This window comes from Leptidea sinapis, chromosome 1 (assembly GCF_905404315.1).
Source record: "Leptidea sinapis chromosome 1, ilLepSina1.1, whole genome shotgun sequence".
Taxonomy (NCBI): Eukaryota; Metazoa; Arthropoda; class Insecta; order Lepidoptera; family Pieridae; genus Leptidea; species Leptidea sinapis.
In genome coordinates this window covers 22,311,252-22,331,864 of record NC_066265.1, presented here as the reverse complement: position 1 = coordinate 22,331,864, position 20,613 = coordinate 22,311,252, and the positions used below count along the sequence as shown (strand labels likewise).

The following is a 20,613-nucleotide window of genomic DNA, read 5'->3' as shown; positions in this document are numbered from 1 at the left end:
TTTTGTCTTTCTGGGCTTTCTCGGAATCGCTTGAGATAAATAACGAATAGTTTGAACTAGTTTTTCCGCGTCGGGAAACGTTGTTGGGTTACGGCAAGAGATTGTCAAACAATTATTGATTATTCCTATTATTTTATTGTTTGGAAAAAACGAAAGAGATTATTTTTTAATATTTATGATGGTAAGGCATGGGTTAATCTTGAGTTAAACAAATCCTAGATTTCCTTGTTTCTAGAGTTAATTATTTATGTCTTGTTCTTAAAGTACCCACATTATCAATCGTAATATCGAAAAACAAATTCTGACTATTGAAGCCTTTTAGTCTTGTTGACTCACCGTTCAGAATGTTTTTAAGGCCGCGATGTAGATATTTTACTAGTTTTCTTTAGGTATTTTCAGTGCTCATAAAGTTTGATGTACGAAGAAGAAAACATATTCATTTCGTATTACATAATATGTACCTACATTGCTAGTAGCAGTAAAGGTCATTAAAGCGTTTTTGAAATAACTTAAGTGTGAGATTAATGTATGATAACAATTAATACAAAAGGTAAATTTCCAGGGCACGTGGAGACCGATCCAGATTCCCGGCGAGCCAGCTCCCGTGGGTTGATACCAAGAGCTAAGATCAAGAGCGTTAAAATGACTTTTGTGATTGTCTTCGGTATGTACTTAATTTAATATTCCTACAATACTAGTTAAAGCCCTTTTCAATTTACTAATTGCACTTTATTGATTTCCTTTCAATTTTAAAATTAACAAAAATCAGCATATATGATGGTTTAAGTGATTCAATTGCTTTCCAATGAAATTATTTCATCGGAAATAGTATATCAGAAATCAGAATAAAAAGGAAAAAAAAGACCGCACAAGTGTGAGTTGGATTCGCTGACCGTACATATAGTATATAGCCCTATATACTATATAATTATGTAACCTACCTAGAATTATAAAGAAGGGAAGAGCCTTTTTTCATTCTTCGCCATATTGAAAACCATACTTTCTTACTTATACATAAAAATATTTAAAATCTGTTTAAGCCTGTGCCAATAAGGTCTTTTCATACTATACATACATATCATACATACCCACACGGCATGTTTAACTCAATTCAAAATTTTGACCACCATTCCTTGCAAAAAGACCCTTTTTTATGATTTAATTACAAATGTGTAGTTATCACATTGTTCCCTTTACTTGTAGCACAAGACAGTATTACTTGTCGAATTTCATAATTGAAATGAAATCAAAATAATTATCCTTATCGTTTAAGAGCGATTTCTACCAAACAACCTCTACTGAAGCAGTTTTAGTTGAAAAGATAACAAAAGGTGGTGTTATTAACTATAACAGTTGTACCACGGACTAGTAAAAAAAGAAGGACTCCGCGCCGTGATATTAGCAAGTGAAGCACCTTTATGGTAGTGTGTGTGCGGGTACGGGGTATACCAGATACACAATTTTTTCTCCCTTAAATAATCATATATCCACAAATACTGTATTTTATTGTAATTTATTGTATTGATTTTACACTTTTATACAATGCACGACGGCATTTTTAAAATATTTTATTGCGACGCAAACTGATCTGTCACAGACGATGGCAAATCTCATAATGGCGGCCGATCGGCTTGTATTAGTGTAAGTGTATGTGTGGGGCTATATTCTATTTACACGTTTACCGGCTTCTTTTGGTGCCTCACTGTTATGTAAGTTGACACGGAGTCCTTATTTTACTCGTCCGTGAGTTATACATATAATTTAAACATACACATACAGTATTTAATACCAAGAAAATAACTAATGAATTTGTCACAGTGATAAATAATAATTAAGGAGCATTGTTTCGAAAGATTGGAGAGTTATAGTTCTAGGTCAACGGAAAATATTCGATAAATTTTGATTCCTTTGAGAGTGTCGAAATATACGTTTTTTGCGGCATAAGTGACTCTATCTTTTTTTACATTAACTTAGAAGTTTAATTTTTTCACAGCTGCAAGAGGCTGTACACTTGAGTAAAAATATTTTATTGCATCTTGACACCTCTACGCCTTCCCGAGTTAAAGAGTTTTAACCCTTAGGGTCGGAACCCTTATAGGATAACAAAGTGGTCCTTCCTATAAGCCAGTGGGAGGCTCCTTTGCTTTTCTGCTGTGAAGCAGTTATGTGCAAACATTACTGTGTTTCGGTCTGAAGGGCACTGTATCTAGTGAAATTACTGGGCAAATGAGACTTAACATCTTATGTCTCAGGGTGACGAGCGCAATTGTAGTGCCGCTCAGAATTTTTGGGTTTTTCAAGAATCCTGAGCGGCACTGCATTGTATTGGGAAGGGCGTATCAATTACCATTTTATTTTCATAAAAATGGAAAAAAATCAAAAATAAAAAGTGTTACGTTTTTTTCTTTTTGATGTACGAAACCCTTAAAATCAGGAATATCGTTAAATCTTAATATCGATCTACATTCCACCCCAAGATCATATAAATTATGATAATATGGGTCATAAATTAGTTGTTTGATTGTGTATAAATAGTACTACTGTACTGTACTGTACATAACGAAATCAGAAATAGATCAAATGCAAGATTATAATAATTCTGTAGGAAACTATAAAACTCGTAAACAACGAGCTGATGTATTGGGTTTCTTAAGAAGCTTACATTTACATTTCAGAGATATTATGATGAATGAATTTGGCAGACTATATTAAAACATGGCCGCTACCATTACAGTTCAAGATCAACACATTACTAGACGTCACAACTTCCTTGGCTTTTGTATAATGCTCCGTACACACTTAAGAGTAGCCCTTGGTAGGAACGTGTTAACGCAAAAAATATTATATAATATATTAAATATTATGATACTTCGTCACGTTCGTCATTGACGCCGTCGAGTGCTATGTACCGAGGGTCAACAATAATGATATGCTGATAATCTTTTGGGCAAAGTAGACCATGTTATGTTTTTTTCTTACCCGATATGATCATAGCACGGTCGTAGTATGGTACGATGTAGGTATCAGGCCTTTTTAATATAATCTACTTATAATATATTGTTTTATATTTAGGGGATAAAAGGTATAATGTTAAATTTGCAACACTTTGAATTTATAAAAATATATTTAATTTTTTTGTCCTGTTATTAAACATTTCTAATTTTTTTACCAACTTCGAAAAGGACTGCGACTTCTCAATTCGATTGGTATTTTTTTTTATGTATGTACATGTATATGTATTTTATTAATACTAAAGGTATAAGATGTGCATAAAAAGTGCATTTAATCTTTATTAATTTATTTTATTCTTTTCAGTTTTTGAAGTCGGTTTTTTTAAACGTAGTTTTTTTTAATACAATATTTTAACCGTGCTATTCCAAGTAAAAGTTAATATTAAAGTAGATCCAATTAGAGGGATATATTGTACTCACTGGCCGCTCTTTATAATCGTAAATAGATATATGGTATTTACAAATTACGTATTATTTATACAAAATTTAAAATAATATTTGTACCTATATTATAGACAGCACCTACACATATACCAAATTATCGCAAAGGAATGCTGCATAAAATATGTTAATGTTAATTAAGTTAAAATGTTGATAATGCCAAATTATTATTTGTCGATAATAATAATAACACAAAGTTCTTAGTCTACGTCAGTGTGTACGCAGATTTAGCTGATTGTTTTGATAACACGTTTTAAAAGTTTTCCTTGGCCGCTAGTGTTTGTTCGTTGAAACAAGTGATGACTGGCGTCTGGATCTATGTTTTATATTTTAATAAAATCTTCATTACTTTTAAAGTATTTATTTATGTTACGTGACGCAGTGAAGTCCATTCGACCTATTAAATGTCAGAGAAAAATAGCTCTTACATCTTTAATGGAATATATTATCATAAAGTTTACAGTCATAAGGATTTTAAGGCATAAAATGAACAATTATTATTTAACAGTATGATTTGATATTTCTAACATATGTATAGTATTTCTTTTTAAATACGTTTCTTTTACGATAGAAATATTTTTTTAAAGTTTTTTTTATGAAAATAAGGGTCGAGACAAGCAGGACGTTCAGCTGGTAATTGAAACGCCCTGCCCATTACAATGCAGTGCCGCTCATGATTGTTTAAAAATCCCAAAAATTCTAAGTGGCACTACAATTGCGCTCGTCACATTGAGACATAACATGTTAACTCTAATTTGCCCAGTAATTTCACTAGCTACGGTGCCCTTCAGATCGAAACACTGCACCGTGAAGCAGTAATGCGTAAACATTACGGCAGAAATAGGCGCCTTATATGTTGGCAAGTTCCCGTGATTTATTTGGAGAGAGGATGTGCGACAGTTATCACCTAATATCAGATGATGCCCAAGCTTGCTTTTCGTTAGAAATGGCAAGTTACTTATATACCAAAGGGGGACATAGCAAGGTTACCTTTACAAAGTTCATGACAATTCAAACCCCAAAACATTAGTGCAATTGTACCGATGTTTTGGTTTGAATTGTGTGGGTGCTGGTTTAATTACAGGAATGACTTATGATTAACGGCGCCAGATGAAGTGAACGCGTTCATAACGCATTCCACTTGTGACACAACTTTTATTACGTTACGACTCTAATGATATATTACTCTAATAGACAGATAATACTGGTTAAATTCAAGCTTATAACAATTTGCTTATTCCATCACATACGTTACCATGTATTTACTCTTGAGGTTTTGTTTTATAATATTTTATTTTATTAATTCATGTATAGGAAACAAACAGTATTATGATAAATGTTAACAAATCTTAAAACTCACACTTTCACCAGTAAAAATTCCAACAATTATATTATATTGAATTGTAATATTAATATATTACTTTAATATTTTTCAAGGATTTTGGACATTGCATTGATTATATTTTAAACAAAATAATGGGTTGGTAAAATGATTAAGCTGCAAAAAATATTTTGAAAAGAGTGGCAATTTCACATTAAATAACATTTTCGTAGTGCTACGAGTACATGAACATAATACAATTATTTTAAATGAATAATTTTGTTATTCATAAGGCATATATCCTCCTAGATTATGGCTACCACAACAGCGCCTATTTCTTCCTTGAACTAGTTATGTGTAAACATCATTGTGTTTCTGTCTGAAGGGCGCCGTAGCCAGTGAAATTACTTTGCAAATGAGACTTAACATTTTATTTCAAGGTGACGAGCGCATTTGTAGTGCCACTCAGAATATTTGGGTTTTTCAAGAATCCTAAGCATTGCATTGTTATGGGCAAGGCATATCAGTTACCATCAACTGAACGTCCTGCTCGTCTCGTCCCTTATTTTCTTAAAAATAAAAATTAAAAATAAATGTAAAAGTCACTTATGTTTATAGCGTGAGTTATGTCTACTTCCAGTGTTCGTCCTCTGCTGGTCTCCATACATCGTGTTCGATCTCCTGCAAGTGTATAACCACATCCCGCCCACCCAGACTAACTTGGCGATCGCCACCTTCATCCAGAGTCTGGCGCCGCTGAACTCTGCTGCTAATCCGCTCATATGCTGCATGTTCTCGCCACACATTTGCTCCAGTTTAAGGTAACCCATCCATTCGAAACCATCAAGATTCTGTCTGAACTGTAGAAGAAGCTGACTGTCAACCTTCGCTAGTCTGAGAGGCACGAGAAGAAGAAGAATCCGTTCGTTTCATGGTGATTCCTGGTCGTTGAGCTGAGTTTTACGAATCCATTGGTTGTTTTCTATGGAAAAAGTGTTGCGCTACCCTCATCCATCGTATTCCGGCGATTGCGCCGATATAGCGGTAGAATAATATTAAGCTTATGTGTGGCTGTTAATATAGCATACATTTTATTCACTTCTTTGTTGTTATTCAAGTATTCTGCTTATGCAAAATGCCTGCCGCCGAATTCCACCTTTGCACGACACGCCACAAGTTAAGATATCATCCCCACCATTTCGATGTGTGGTGGTCTTCCACAGTGCGGTTTACAAGGAGCTTTCTTCTACGTACTTCAAACGGTATTGCGGTGTTTCCTGGACGATACAACATGGGTACCTTCAAAAAAAGCGCGTACACCTTCCTTAAAGGCCGGCAGCGCTCCTGTGATTCCTCTGGTGTTGCAAGAGATGTGGGCGGCGGTGATCACTTAACACCAGGTGAACCGTTTGTCCTCCTTTTCCATAATAAAAATATATTTTCTAAATAGAATTTAATTATTATAACTGTATTTCCAGACGGGTTCCTCCATACCGCTGGCTATGGTGCGGCGCCAGAAGACGACATGCTCGCGGCACTCTTCGTTCTCGCTCTGACTCCACTGCCAACTCTGACCTGCTCAGCTCAACACACGCGAGGAGATCTCACTCTGTTGGGGCGGTTCGTTCATTTTTAATAATTAATAGCCTAAACACTTGATCGGATTAAGTTCGGCTGAAATATTGGACGCGAAATAGCGGACTTTATTCGATGGTAACTGGCCTTGCCCATCGCACAAACATATTATTATTACCGTCCGGAACGTACCGAGTACGACGTCAGACCAGTTGGTGCGAGGCGCCCACGGAACCGTGAGATAGTCGAGCCGTACCAATCCGACCGTGTGTTTAGGCTATTATATACTGTTTAGGTTGTGTTAGATTTTGGGCAATGGCCTCAAAATCATCTCTCTAGATCAACTGCTTTAACTAGCAGTGTCCTTGGACCCAAATCCTTCATGCTTTTAATAATTTCCAATGGGAATTCATCTATTTCACCAGTTTTTGCCCCAAAATATATATAGTATACTCAAGCAGTTAGCAGTCCATTCCACTGACTCATACGATTTAAGCATTGGTTTCTTATTTTCCATTTGAAACTGTACATGGGTGAGAAAAACAAAACTGTACAATAAATTTTGGTTCACCCTTTTTGTTAATTATCCACACTTTTAGATCGTATTACAATTAGATCATCTTTCCCAATGGCAAGTCGGTTTATTATGTTACTTGTTAGTAATTGATAAAGATAATATAATTAATAAAAAAATATATTTAACAAATACAAAACATAATATTAATACCAGAAACAAAAATATACTATTCATGCCCACTTCTATGCTAAGTTAACTCGACAAGCTTTTATCGGCAATTGCGTTAGATTTTATAATAAGCTTCCTGACAACATAATGGAAATGTTTCCAAGTGACATCTCCAAAAAGTTTAAAGCCTTTATATGAAACATAAAGTTATAGAAAAATCTTAATATAATTTAAAGGATTATTTAGAAAATAAGATAGCTTGGGTATGGATTGCCCTAAAGGATTTGAGCTTTAAATTGCTCTTCTTAAAAATATAATATTATTAATTATGAATTATATTACGCAAATTAAAAGAAAATGGTAAAATTGTAAGAACAGGTATTGAGTGAGTATTTCATAATAAAGTATCTAGTATAATTGTAAATAAATATTTTTATTTGTTATGTGGTAGAAGTTCTCGTCAGACTTATGTCACTGTTTGTGGCAGCGACGTGGGACCGGTCGTTCCCTACCCTAAAATATGATGGACGGAGGCGATGGCTGGCCCATGCATCATGCTCGTGAACGGGAGCTACTTGTGGTGGCAGGATGATCCTGTTACCAGTAACTCTTATTCAGTTTTTAATATTAAAGTTATAATATTTTTACTATCTCAATTATTCATCTCAATGGCAGACTAATTAAAAAAATATCTGTAATCTTAAAAAAAAGGTATTGTTTTAATATCTAGCGTAAGTTAAAGTGAATAATTCTTTAATATCTTCACTCTCATAATAATTTATAAGCTTCTTTATTGACGCTTCTTTCTGATGCTTTCTTTAGTCGATGTATTTTTAAATTTTAAATGAATTAAAAAGATATTAATTTAAATCTTTAAGTGTAAAAGTAGCAGTGTCTATGATCGAATTGGATTCTAAAAGTTTTACTTTTCAGGTTGCGTCCGATCAACATTTATTCTGATATCTTAGCAAAGTCCCTATTATACTATCAGCTTAGATCATTTATACATCTAGATAGATTGTGACAGCTGTCAAAACGTCGAAATAAATTGATGTTGACATTTAACCTCTATTTTGACCAAAGCACGCACACTAAAACAAAGTGTCATACAAATCGTGAGTGTTAGACGTAGCTTGTCACGCACACTAAAGTAATAAACCTGGCGTCTTTTCATCGGTTGTCTAGCAGCAAGAGCATCTAATCGTATAAAATATATAAGAATATTATAATAAGCTACGGTAAAACGTTGCCGATTTTTTGTAAATACTTTTGAATGAATGAATGAATTTCAGGCTCTGAACCGGTCACAGAGCAGCAGCATCACCCGGGCAGAACGAGGACGTCGCACGCAGCTTCTTGTGCTGATATCCGCGAAGGACTGACAGAGAATCCCAGCTACCGTAGCGGCTGATGACGTGATGCTCTAGGACCAAAGAGGCTTTATGAATCATTACTATATAATTGTTTAACATAGTATGATTGGACATTTTGAGTGAGAGTGGTTGATCTGTATTTAATAAGTTATTGATGAAGTTAAGGACTATACATACTGTAAGTATCAAGAGTTTGCCAGAAGATTTTACCAGCTCCTTTGCACAGGAAGCCGGCTAGATTATGGGTACCACAACGGCGCCGTTATTTGTAATATTACTGTCTTTCGGTCTGAAGGGCGCCTAAGCTAGTGAAATTACTGGGCAAATGAGACTTAACATCTTATGTCTCAACATGACGAGCGCAGTTGTAGTGCCACTCAGAATTTTTGGTTTTTTCAATCATCTTGAACGGCACTGCATTGTAACGAGCGGGGCGTATCAATTAACATCTGCTGAACATCCTGCTCGTCTCGTCCCTTATTTTTATTTAAAAAAAAGTAAATTTTCCACGAATCATATCGCCAGTGCTTTAGTTTCTGAAGGAGTGTTCAGGATACGACAAATTCTAGGAAAATTTACTTTGTTTTCATTAACTGTAAGCTTACAAATAATATTGGCATATTACTTACTGTTTCTTAATAATAGTATTGTTTATTCATCGAATGAGATTGAAATTGTAAGAGAATAAACAATATCTACTACGAAACATGTAAACTACTTACTGCCAATAATAAAAGAAAACAAAATCTTGATAAGAATTATTTTAAAGCAAATAAAATAGGTTTTGAAAAGGAGTTTTTAGTATCTCAACTAAAGACTGCTTGCATTTAAACTAGGAAATACAGTCTAGCCCAAGACGTTTCTCGGCGAATATGCAAAAGTTTCTTCTAGATGGGCATGTTGCTACGAAGTGATACATTTAGAAAAATATTATCAGCCTAAGGAAAAGATATGATTTATAATTTTTATCTATGTTGTATGTTATTTAAAAGTGAATGGGTAATACTTTTCTCATCTATGGCAATTATCTGAAAAATAATTTAAAAAAAAAACTAAAAAACCCGCTTTCTAAAGAAAACGTAACTAAAAAATTGCTTTTCTTTTAATTAAAAATTAACTTCAATTCCTGCCCTAAAGACGATAAATGAAAATTATATAAATTATTTGTTGTTTATTATTTTTGCAAATTGAAAGATGGAATAACTTGATCAAATTAATGTATTGTCATCGGTCCTCGATAAATCTACGAAGTTTGATCGAAAACTGCTCGTTTAAAGTGGGTCCAAATCGCGCCCAAATGAGTCGGTTATAAACAAACATACATACAGGTGAAGCTAATAAAAAGCGTGTAAAAAATATAAAGCAAATGAAAATTGGGTTGGAATGCAATGAACATGTTTTAATGTCCTGTCATTAATTTTGGCAATTAAAACTAACTTATAAAGATTTAGTTTAGTAAGTTCAGATCGGTGAAAAATATAAAATAAAATAATAGAAAAATTAATATGTCTGTGAGTTCAATCATTTAAAAGTTGTATGAGTCCCATATGCCACAAAGTTTCACAGAATCTGGCAGCGCCTATTTCTGCCGTGAAGCAGTAATGTGTATGCATTTACTGTGTTTCGGTCTGACGGGCGTAGCTAGTGAAATTTCTGGGCAAATGAGACTTGACATCTTATGTCTCTAGGTGACGAGCGCAGTTGTAGTGCCTCTCAGAATTTTTGGGGTTTGCAAAAGTCCTGACCGGCACTGCATTATAATGGGCAAGGCGTATCAATTACCACCAGCTGAACGTCCTGCTCGTCTCGTCCCTTATTATCATAAAAAAGACACAATCGTGTTAACGACAATAATTATTAATCGCATCTCCTGACACGGCGTTGTGCGCAAACTCCAGAATCATTCAAACCCTTTGATTTTCGATTCGTTTTTAATAGGTGATCTTTTCTATTCCAAATTTGTATATATAAACTATCTTCAAAGTGAAAAACTTGTTAAATGTCCTAGTGAATCAACAATTTGTCACTATTGTTGAATCATAATACTTTAAATTAAGAATAAGGTATTTGTAATGTACTTGATAAGATGCATTTTCCCATTAAGTTATTGTCTGTAAAAATGTACAAGAAATACGTAATAATATTGTAATGTAATTTTTGTAACATTTATTTAAAGATCTGTATGTATTATTACTGTAGAACATGTGTGTATGTATTGTAAAGTGTATTTCAATATAATTAATTAATCATACTTGTATTTAATTATTTTTATAACAATCCATGCGCTCAAATATTATTTTAATTGTAGAGGGGGCAAACGGTATTATATAAATATTATATATATATAATATGACATGGAAAAACCGAGCAGAAACATTTCACTGTTAAGTCAAACTATTTTTAAATTCATTTTGAATTTAAAACTTTTTAGCATCGTTGTGATTTGAAAGTCGATGAAATGAAAAATCGAGACAGTAAAAAGAGATACATAATTTTAAGGAGGGACACATACAATTTAACGAGGGAGAAAATGAGATAGGAAGCATTATACAATGTTTTGGTACCAGGCGATCATAGTTGATGAAGAAATTGTCTTATGTATGACGCAAGCATACTTTAATCTACTCTGACGTCATACGGACGACGTATTATTAGAGAGAGACATACGCACCAGGAGAACATAAATACAGTAACGGTCATATAAATGTCTTTCATAGCAGTTGAAATCATGTGTAATCCTAGCAACATGTACTAGGACTTAATTTCGATTTAGAAGTATAATGTAAATTTTGCATTGGATACAACGATTCCGTTGATTGAGTTTTTGGACGCCGAATTAAATGTTAAAATGTGCAGCAGTCCCACTGTATCAACAATAAAATCAACAACAGTAATTGACGTCAGGAATACTAGTTCCAAAGATATATTGATCATATTAAGACCAAAGTATTTATTTCATACTTTAGTTACAATAAGCCTCTTGTACCAATTATCGAAAATCTGAGGCTGAATAAATCCATGTAATTTATTATACGAACAAATGTTAATTAATTAGCAAAATTTGATCCGTACTAGAACCTACAATTATCCGCTTCCCGAAATTTATCATTCGTCTCATTATCTTGAAGCCGAAATTTTTGAAGGTTTCACTTCTACCTTCTACTTTTTTTTTTAAATAATATTTTAATACTGTGGATTGACTCTGGAGGATCCATCCATATTGTTAGCAAAATGAGGCATGAATGAAGAACAGTTGTTGTCGGAACGCTGCCATTAATGATTAAGATAAAAGACTCGAAATCAAGTTAAATGAAAACAGTTCACAGTGAGAGACCCGCTTTAGTGGCCTCCGATAATAGTGATTTTATTATATATTTTATTTTATTATTATTTTATTTATTGGGGCAAACAAACAGTGAAACGTTAGATCTTACTAACTGAAGTACATTATAAGGTAATAATATATGTGCCACCAGCACCGTTAACCACAGAATAATTATTAAAATTGAGAAAGGTAAACATTACAAGGTTAAAATATAATAGATACAAAAAAAAACATTCCAACTGACGTGCACAAAATATCAATATGTTTAAATTTACATTAAGTATATGTATTTATATGCTTCACTAATTCGATATAACGGTAAGCGTTTGCCTGCATTTGCCTGCGTTTGTACGACATAATGTGGTGGCAAAAAGTTGATCAGCTCTACCACAGTTAGAACTCGTAGGAACTCGTAGGTATCTTATTTGCGAAACAATTGTAATTGTGATGACATATTATTATATCATGAAGCATCATTACGTCAAGTTGTAAGCGCCTCTATTGAAGTTCTAATAAATTATAAACATTTAACGTCATAAGGTAGTCTACTGCGAAAACATTTGTAATGCACATGACATAAATACTCTTTTTGAATATATTCCAAAGATTCCTTATATTTTTTATAATAAAGGTTTCATACGGGCACAGCATATTCAGCTTGTGAGCGAATAAGTGCCTTATATTGGACTGTATTGGATTCGGTGAAATTATAACAAGATCGAGAAACAAAACCAAACATTTTGAACGCTTTGTTGATAATATTATTTATGTGTATATCTAGGTGCGATTTACTATCTAATATGATTCTTAAATCAGTAATCGAGTCAACTACTTTTAGATATTCGTCAGACAGTCTGTAGTTAAATTTGTTTTAATTTTTTTTTTGTAAATTTTATTTACTATCTAGTTGCTTTACACTAAGTTAAACTAAGAGACAATTTATTTGTTTTGCAATATTCTGCAAATCGATCCAAGTATTCTTCTTCTCAGATGTTTTAATAGTGTAATTTTTTTTAAATCATCAGCATCAAGCATGATTATACAAAAGTGAAAGCATTTGTTAATATCATTAATAAACTATATTGATAACAGTGGACCGATTATAGAGCCCTGAGGAACACCAGATGTATCAAAGGTGGAGTCTGATTCGAAGCCACTGATTACAACCTTTTGTGAGCGATTGGTTATATACGACTTGAGCCAGCGCCATAGATTGCCACGAACACAAATTAATATGATCTATGTGATTTTGATCTTACATTACGACTTATGGTGCAGAGAAATGCAAGCGACCCGATAACATAATACTCTGCTCGTTACAATATACTTTATAAGGAATATCATATTATGTTCCTTTTTATGGAAGACAAACGGGTCAACTGAAGATATGTGATCGCCGCGGCCCATATTCTTCTGTAATAGCAGAGGAATGACCTACCTCTCGATTCTTAACTCCTGATTTCAGCAATGACACTTCAAATTATGTTTTACAAATTATATTTTACGTAAACAGGTGCAAATGTCTTAATCGATGCCAAGTCGATTAAACACAAATCGATTTCACCAATACCTTTGGAGCGTGTTGTCAGAAACTGAGTTTACATTACAATAATTTTTAACAAAATTTTGGGAATTTGGAATAGGGTTTTTGAAGTCGATAGCTTTTAGGTATTTTTTTTTATTTTTAGATTTTTGTAATTTTTTAAGTGCGACTGCTGCACGTTTTAACATTTAATTCGGCGTCCAAAAACTCAATCAACGGAATCACTGTATCCAATGCACAATTTACATTATACTTCTAAATCTAAATGAAGTCCAAGTACATGTTGCTAGGATTACACATGATTTCAACTGCTATTAAAGACATTTCTATTACCGTATTTATGTTCTACTGGTGCCTATGTAGTAATACGTCGTCCGTATGACGTCAGAGTAGATTAAAGTATGCTTGCGTCATACATAAGACATTTTCTTCATAAACTATGATCGCCTGGTACCAAAACACTGTATCCCGTAGCACGAATTTGGATGTAAAAAATATTGTAGTTGATAGAGCTTTAGTCCACGGTTATAATGATACCACGCTTATTACAAGGTATCAGCATTTTCAAGAAAATAACAAAAAAATTCTAACCTAAAACAGGTAAATCACGTACCATTTCCTGGGCTAACATGAGATTGGAGTCTGCATGCTTTTTTATTGCATATAAAAGAGCCCACAGTCCGATTGGATGAATATACAATCGTCATTGGTTTTTTATGATAATTACAAATTTTTGGCCTTGGAATCATTCCTTTGCTCTCAGCAAGGGCAAGAGCTGATATATCTTAATTAAATTCCACATCTCTTTTAATTCTTCAATGTAGTAATGCCGTTTTATTGGTGTTTCATCGGCTTCAAAATAATCACGACTGCTTGACGGTTGAGATTCTTGATTAGTCGAGGTCGGAAATCTCTGATTAGTTGATGGCTGATCGATAGTTTAATCTGTCACAGACTTTTTTACATTTCATCTCACTGTTTTTCATACAATTTATAGCTGTATGGGCTTGAACCCTTTGCCTGTCCTAATATATATAGAAACCAAAATCATTTTATGACCGTATTTAGCCTCCCGCCGCGATGTCAGCGCTCATGTAGTGTTTATTTACGTGATTTACCTGTTTTAGGTTAGAATTTTTTTCGTTATTTTCTTGAAAACCGTGTTTTACGTTGTAATAAGAGTGGTAGCACTATAATTGTGGACCAAAGCTCTATCAACTACAATTCCTTAAAATTGGTTAGGTTAGGTTATGTTGGAACAATTAAAACAACACACGAGCAGAGCGTAGCGTGCCTCGGCAGCGGCCGGTGAGTGCCAGAACCAAATTGTAGGCGTTTCTTCTCCCATTAACAAATTAGGGAGGGGGGACGGAAGAATTTTTTTTTGTCTTTTTTTGAAAACTGTGTATTACCAGTGAGTGTCAGAAACAAATTTTAGACGTTTCCTCCCCATAAAAATGTCCCGATACTTAAAAATGTCATAATTTGAGGTTAGGTTATAATGCTTATAATGCGTATAATAATTTGTGCTACGGGATACTAAGTTTTAACCGAATTCGTTTCTGGCATTCGCCGGTCGCATCCGCGGCCCGCTACGCTCGACTCATGCGTTGTTTTAACTGTTCTAACATAACCTGACCTTACATTATTTTTACCTCATAATTCGTGCTACGGGATACTAAGTTTTAACCAATACCACCCCTGATACATAACTTATGTAGCATTAATTTTATTCTGTAATTTCCTACAAACTTTTAGTAGGGAATTTCACTAATATTAAATTGATTGCATAAGCAGCGTCGGTTTCTTCTATGTTCTTAATGTTCTTCACGTAGAGTAGCCTCGATTAATAGCATTCTTGAAACCATTTCAAGCCAATTTGCAACAAAATACACACAAACGAAAATCATTCCTGAAAAACATCTTTGGTTTCGTCAAATTGACGTTAAAATTCTGAACAAACAGCTGTCATCTTCATATATGTTCAGAACGTAAATGAATTTATTAGAGTACGCTTATAAATTCGAAATGTCAAGCAATGACGTTCGGGACGTAGCTTCGAAACGGTTGGAACCGTAGTAGGAAAAATCCGAAACTTCAATCGAAACTTCGTTTTTCGTTGAATTAGAGTAGACCCACTGAACCGATCTTGAACGCGATCAAATTGGATGTTCAACATGAATGTATGTCTAACAACCGGCGGTCAACATTAAAACGCCTTTAGGCTATAACTGCGCTTAGTTTATATTGGTTCAATCCTAATAGAATGTAAGTGCGTAAGCTTCATCATCATCAGCCGGAAGACGTCCACTGCTGGACAAAGGCCTCCCGCAAAGATTTCCACGACATACAACGTATTCCAGCGATCTTGACCAGATCGTCGGTCCATCTTGTCTTCCAGTACGTGGTCGCCATAGAACTATGTACACTGCCCACTGCCACTTCAGTTTCGCAATCATTTGGGCTAAGTCGGTGACTTTGGTTCTCCTACGGATCTCCTTATTTCTGATTCGATTTCGCAGGGAAACTCCGAGCTTTACCCTCTCCATTGCCCTCTGAGCGACCATGAGCTTTCTTTTAAGGCTTAGTAAGCTTAGTTAATAGTATTCTAATCGCGTTCTTATTCAATGGTCAAATCAGGGCTAAATGTAACATCACAGTAAGACCACCGTCGTTCTTGTTAATACGCTGGACTAACAGGAAGGAGAAGAGGATTCCTCGAAAGCTATTTGAAAATCAGCAATTTGAAACTTAAATCGATATAATGATTCATAGAAATGATAAAATAGAGAGTTATTTGTGTTATTATAAGTTTGTTGGAGTGTTAATAAACGCATGTTCAGCGCCTACAATATGTTGATAACAAAATGTCTTCTCCCGATATATATTATCATATTATTAAAGATAATTTTATTTTATATCATAAAATAGTTTCTTACACAATAAACCAAGCTTCGCATGCGTTGTAAATTAAAATGTGAGTAGCTGATTTTGATTCTAGAATTTCTGAAACAAATTTTGTTTGGACGTGACCTGCGAAAGACTACTAGCTCATCGCGTAGGTCTAAACCTGACACGTTATATATTTGTATGTGAGAGAAAGCGACGTAACGAGCAACAGGTTCAACTTAATTTTAAGTGATACTTAACAAAATTGAGACATTTTAAGACTCTTCTTCTTCTACAAATCGAAACACAAAAAGTGTAAAACACAACTGGTAATCAACTAACTGGCATTCTGTACAATGAAAGCGGCAGCAATATTCGTAAGTATTAATGAGCTCTAGACGAACAGCACATAGAGTTGGTTCTCATGCCTCTAAAATACATAACAAACATTCAGAAATAAAAAATAAACATTAACCATCAAAAATTTGATGGGCACCTTAAACCTTCACAATCATATAACTTCAGGGTAACAATGATTTATTCGGTTCAAATAAAATTTTTAATTAAAATCCATAAAAATATTTGTCTTCATATTAATGGAAGCCAAAACAATACCTACGTGCTAACAGGCAATATATCAAATGATTTAATTGTATTCTTCAATCATACTAGGGGTATTGAATAAAATTTATTAATTTAAATAAAACTCTTTCTTAAGGATTCATGTATGCAACAAACTTTTCCTGAAAGACAACGAACTGTCGGGAGAAATAAATATTATTGTTAATTTTAATGAATCTGCGATACCATATTCCTTTTTCTTCTTTTCTTTTCTTCATAAACCTGAAGAGGTTTGGTAAGAGTTTTATTAGAAAAACGCGGGTGAAACTGGCAGGGACACAGCGAGTTAGTTTACACTTACAACATGAGTCAAACCTATGAAATAAATACATTTTTTAAATTTTGACAGAAACAAATTAGTTGGGCTATCTTATCTTCACATATTCTTAAATTTATTCTTCTTAAGAGCAGAATAAATAACACATATTTTAAAGTTAATATTACTTAATATAAAGGAAATAATTTAAATTTTATTTATTTCCATCATAACTAACAGTTTAAAATAAGAAACACTAATACTAAAATTAATTTAACTTCCATCTAACTATGCAATAAAAATGATACTGCGAATTTATAAATAATAAACCACATTAATGTCGCAATGTGCAGGTAAGGTGGCCAAGTAGCTGGCAACGTAACCTCTATGAACTGCTAAACTTATTCTTTGGCAAAGGTACGCGCCAGATCTCGGGTCATCTGTCAATTTTATAATTCAGCTGGGTAACTCTTTAAGGTTAGGGCTGACGGACTGCACGATCTTAAAGTCTCCACCCCAAACGGAAGAAATATGTACAAGTGTACCAAGTGACATATCCCCCTTAAGTTTATCAGTCGCTTCAGCCGCTTCTTCTGCCACCTTCAAGGTGCTTTCAAGGTGAGAGAGGGCAAGTGTGCCTTTTCAAGTTGCGTCCCGCACCAACGGATATATATATCTATATTTATCCGTTGGTGTGTATACCTAAATTTATCTTGATATTTATCAAAATTGGAAGAATAATAGAAATACCTATATAATATAAAACAGTGGAACTCAGGACAAAAATGAAACTATACCTATTCCTAATAATGAATACTTGACAGTCTTAATCGGATTAATTTAAGCACAAAAGCCAGGCATGGATATAGGAAATACCTCGCTCGCACAAAACATATCTCATTCAATCGACTTGTGGACTTGTTGAAACTCAAATAATGAACGCTGTGCTATTAGTTCTCAATAATGCACTGATGCAGGTCCATTTACTTTAGGAGAATCTTCATCAATAAGGAATTTTGACATTTTATAATGTTACGACTAGGTTCATTTTCAAATGCGTTATTCGAAGTAGAATTTTAAATAACTCTTTTAAGACAGATCACTCATTCGAAAATATATGCTTCAGACCTGAGAAAAACATTTTTTTTCATTTACTAGAATTTCATAACAATTACATGTATTTATTAAATAGCCTGAGGCGGTCGCTCTATTCTCACGATGTGATTCATGCGTAAGTGAAATACATTTTTTTAAACTATTCTTTTAAATTTCGTAACACATTTGTATTTTTTCTGGAATCCTGCTGTAAATGCATACATATCGCCCAACAGCAGCTTACTAACTCGTCTTAATTTAAGAAGTAACACAAGTTTATGATTATTTCAGTTACATCATTTTGAATAAACCGGCTAACGAAGTCATTTAATTTCCGTTTATTCAATCTTTATTTTAAGTTAATTAAACTTCTAATACTTTACGGACGAGGGTAAAAATGTAACCAATACGCCATTGTATTTTATAATTACGAAGCTTGAACAATTAATTGAAAAACTTCACATTGTTTAGCTTTTCAAATAAACAGAATGCCACTCTTTCTCAACTTGAGTTAGGTTCAAAGGAATTTCAATTAAAGTAGATACAATTTTGTGGCGTGTGTGAATTACCTATGTTTTCATATGTTATAAATTGTATTCAAAGTTATTTGGACTTCTATATTACTCGTATACAGCCAATATAAAGGGTTAAATAGTTGTATTTTTGGAGTTTACTCGAGAGTAAAACCTACTCATCAAATAGGATAGTAACGTTTTTCTCATTTAAATAAAAACAGACTTTGATTGCTTACAAATAAGGCAACAATTAGCATTGCATTTTCCTGTCGGCTCCTAGCGTTACTTTTGAAAATTATTTTATTTTGCCATAAGAGGTGTTGTGGTACGTTACTTTCCTAAGCTTTATTAGATGGCGTTGAACCACAGACGCCCCATCTAAGATCAAATTTAAAACAAATAATGCTAGATTAAACGTCATCTAATGTTACTTTCATAAACTATTTCGTATTTCCAAATCGAACACTGAATCTATTGAGTATTACGACAACATAATGGTTTTCGAAAGATGGCACTGATCACAGATTTTAATAATTAGGTACCTGACCATAAAAAAAATCACTATTGACTATGAAGTTTTTTTTTTTATATCTATTAATATATATATTTTTTTAATTAATACGCTTTTATTAGCTTCTGGTGTATGTCTGTTTGTGACCAACTCCATTGGACTTGATTTTGTTTATTTCCTGTTCAAAGACAATCGTTCTTTAACCGAAGGCGCTGTGATTATAATCAACCGTTCTAGCTATTTGTACTACCGACGACGTCAAAAGGAAGGATGTAAGAAAATTTTCTTTCGTGCGAATAGATGTGCTTAAACTATAGGCTTACAAAATACTATCGTATAGATAAACAGCGTGTGAGAAAGAAGAATATCTCTAACGGAGATACAGCTAGATAGAAAAGGTAAGCGAATCTATAGTTACTGTAACCGATTTTGAATGGCAAGTCGTAAGCAGTCAGCCACGCTTGGCGTTAACTCTTAGTTAGCAATTATTACAGGGATTATAAGGATATTAAATCTTTATTAACCTCAAAATATCAGTCAGTCCATACCTTACACTATTTAATGACCTTTTTTTTTTCGGAAAAAGTGGACAGACGAACGTACGGGTTACCTTGAGAATGAGCATTGACAACCAAGCTCTGTAGGCAAGTAGGTAAAAATAAATAAAAAAGATTTATGCATAAGACAGAAACGGCAACTTCAAGGCGAGATTGATAACAACAAATACAACTATGCTCCCATAGCGAGACTCCCTTAATCTTTTTTGTATGGAAAAGGAGGACAATAGAGTGTATGGGTCACCTGGTGTTAAGTGATCACCGCCGCCCACATTATCTTGCAACATCAGAGGAATCATAGGAGCGTTGCTTGTAGGACCCATGTCGTATAGTCCCGGAAACACCGCACAAGGAAGCTCATTCCACAGCTTTGTAGTACGTGGAATAAAGACTATTTTTCAAACTTACAACTAAAAACATTGAGCATTGTCGAGTCATATTATTAAATCTGAAAGGTATTTCATTAAAATTTTCTTACAGTTTTGGCATCGAAAATGCAGTGTTACTATAAAATTAAATTTCAGTGCATTCCATGTGTGTATGAAGTTTATGAATTTGGATACATTAACAGTATTAACATTTTCAAGTGGAATGTAGACGTATATGAGTGATCGTTAAGTTTTGTTCTTAAATAAATTTATGATAAGATACGTGTATTTTTACTTAAAATTTTCATTTCAAACGGCGTCATAGTTGAAAATATTATTGTTTTAATTTCAAGTATAGTTATATAATATATAATGTATATTATTATTATTAATTACGACGACCCATATAGCCGAATGGTTAGTGACCCTGACTACTAAGCCTAAGGTCCGGGTTCGAATCCCGGTAGGTGCAATCATTTATATGATGAATATAGATGTTTGTATCCAAGTCATAAATATTTATACGT

General features: G+C 33.7%; 1 protein-coding gene across 2 annotated transcripts in view; it reads left to right on the top strand.

The window, feature by feature from the left end:
• LOC126976712 (cardioacceleratory peptide receptor-like) overlaps positions 1-10,657 on the top strand; it is a 137,879-nt gene extending 127,222 nt beyond the window's left edge. Inside the window, exons 8-11 of one of the 2 annotated variants that reach the window (XM_050825259.1) lie at positions 563-664; positions 5,414-5,594; positions 6,252-6,393; positions 8,326-10,657. In XM_050825259.1, coding sequence (XP_050681216.1) covers positions 563-664; positions 5,414-5,594; positions 6,252-6,393; positions 8,326-8,415 — 515 coding nt within the window. In that variant the 3' untranslated portion in view covers positions 8,416-10,657. Of the gene's footprint in view, positions 1-562; positions 665-5,413; positions 5,599-6,251; positions 6,394-8,325 lie in introns of those variants that run through there. The other variant, XM_050825347.1, reaches the window with a different exon arrangement.
• The last annotated feature ends 9,956 nt before the right edge of the window (positions 10,658-20,613 follow it).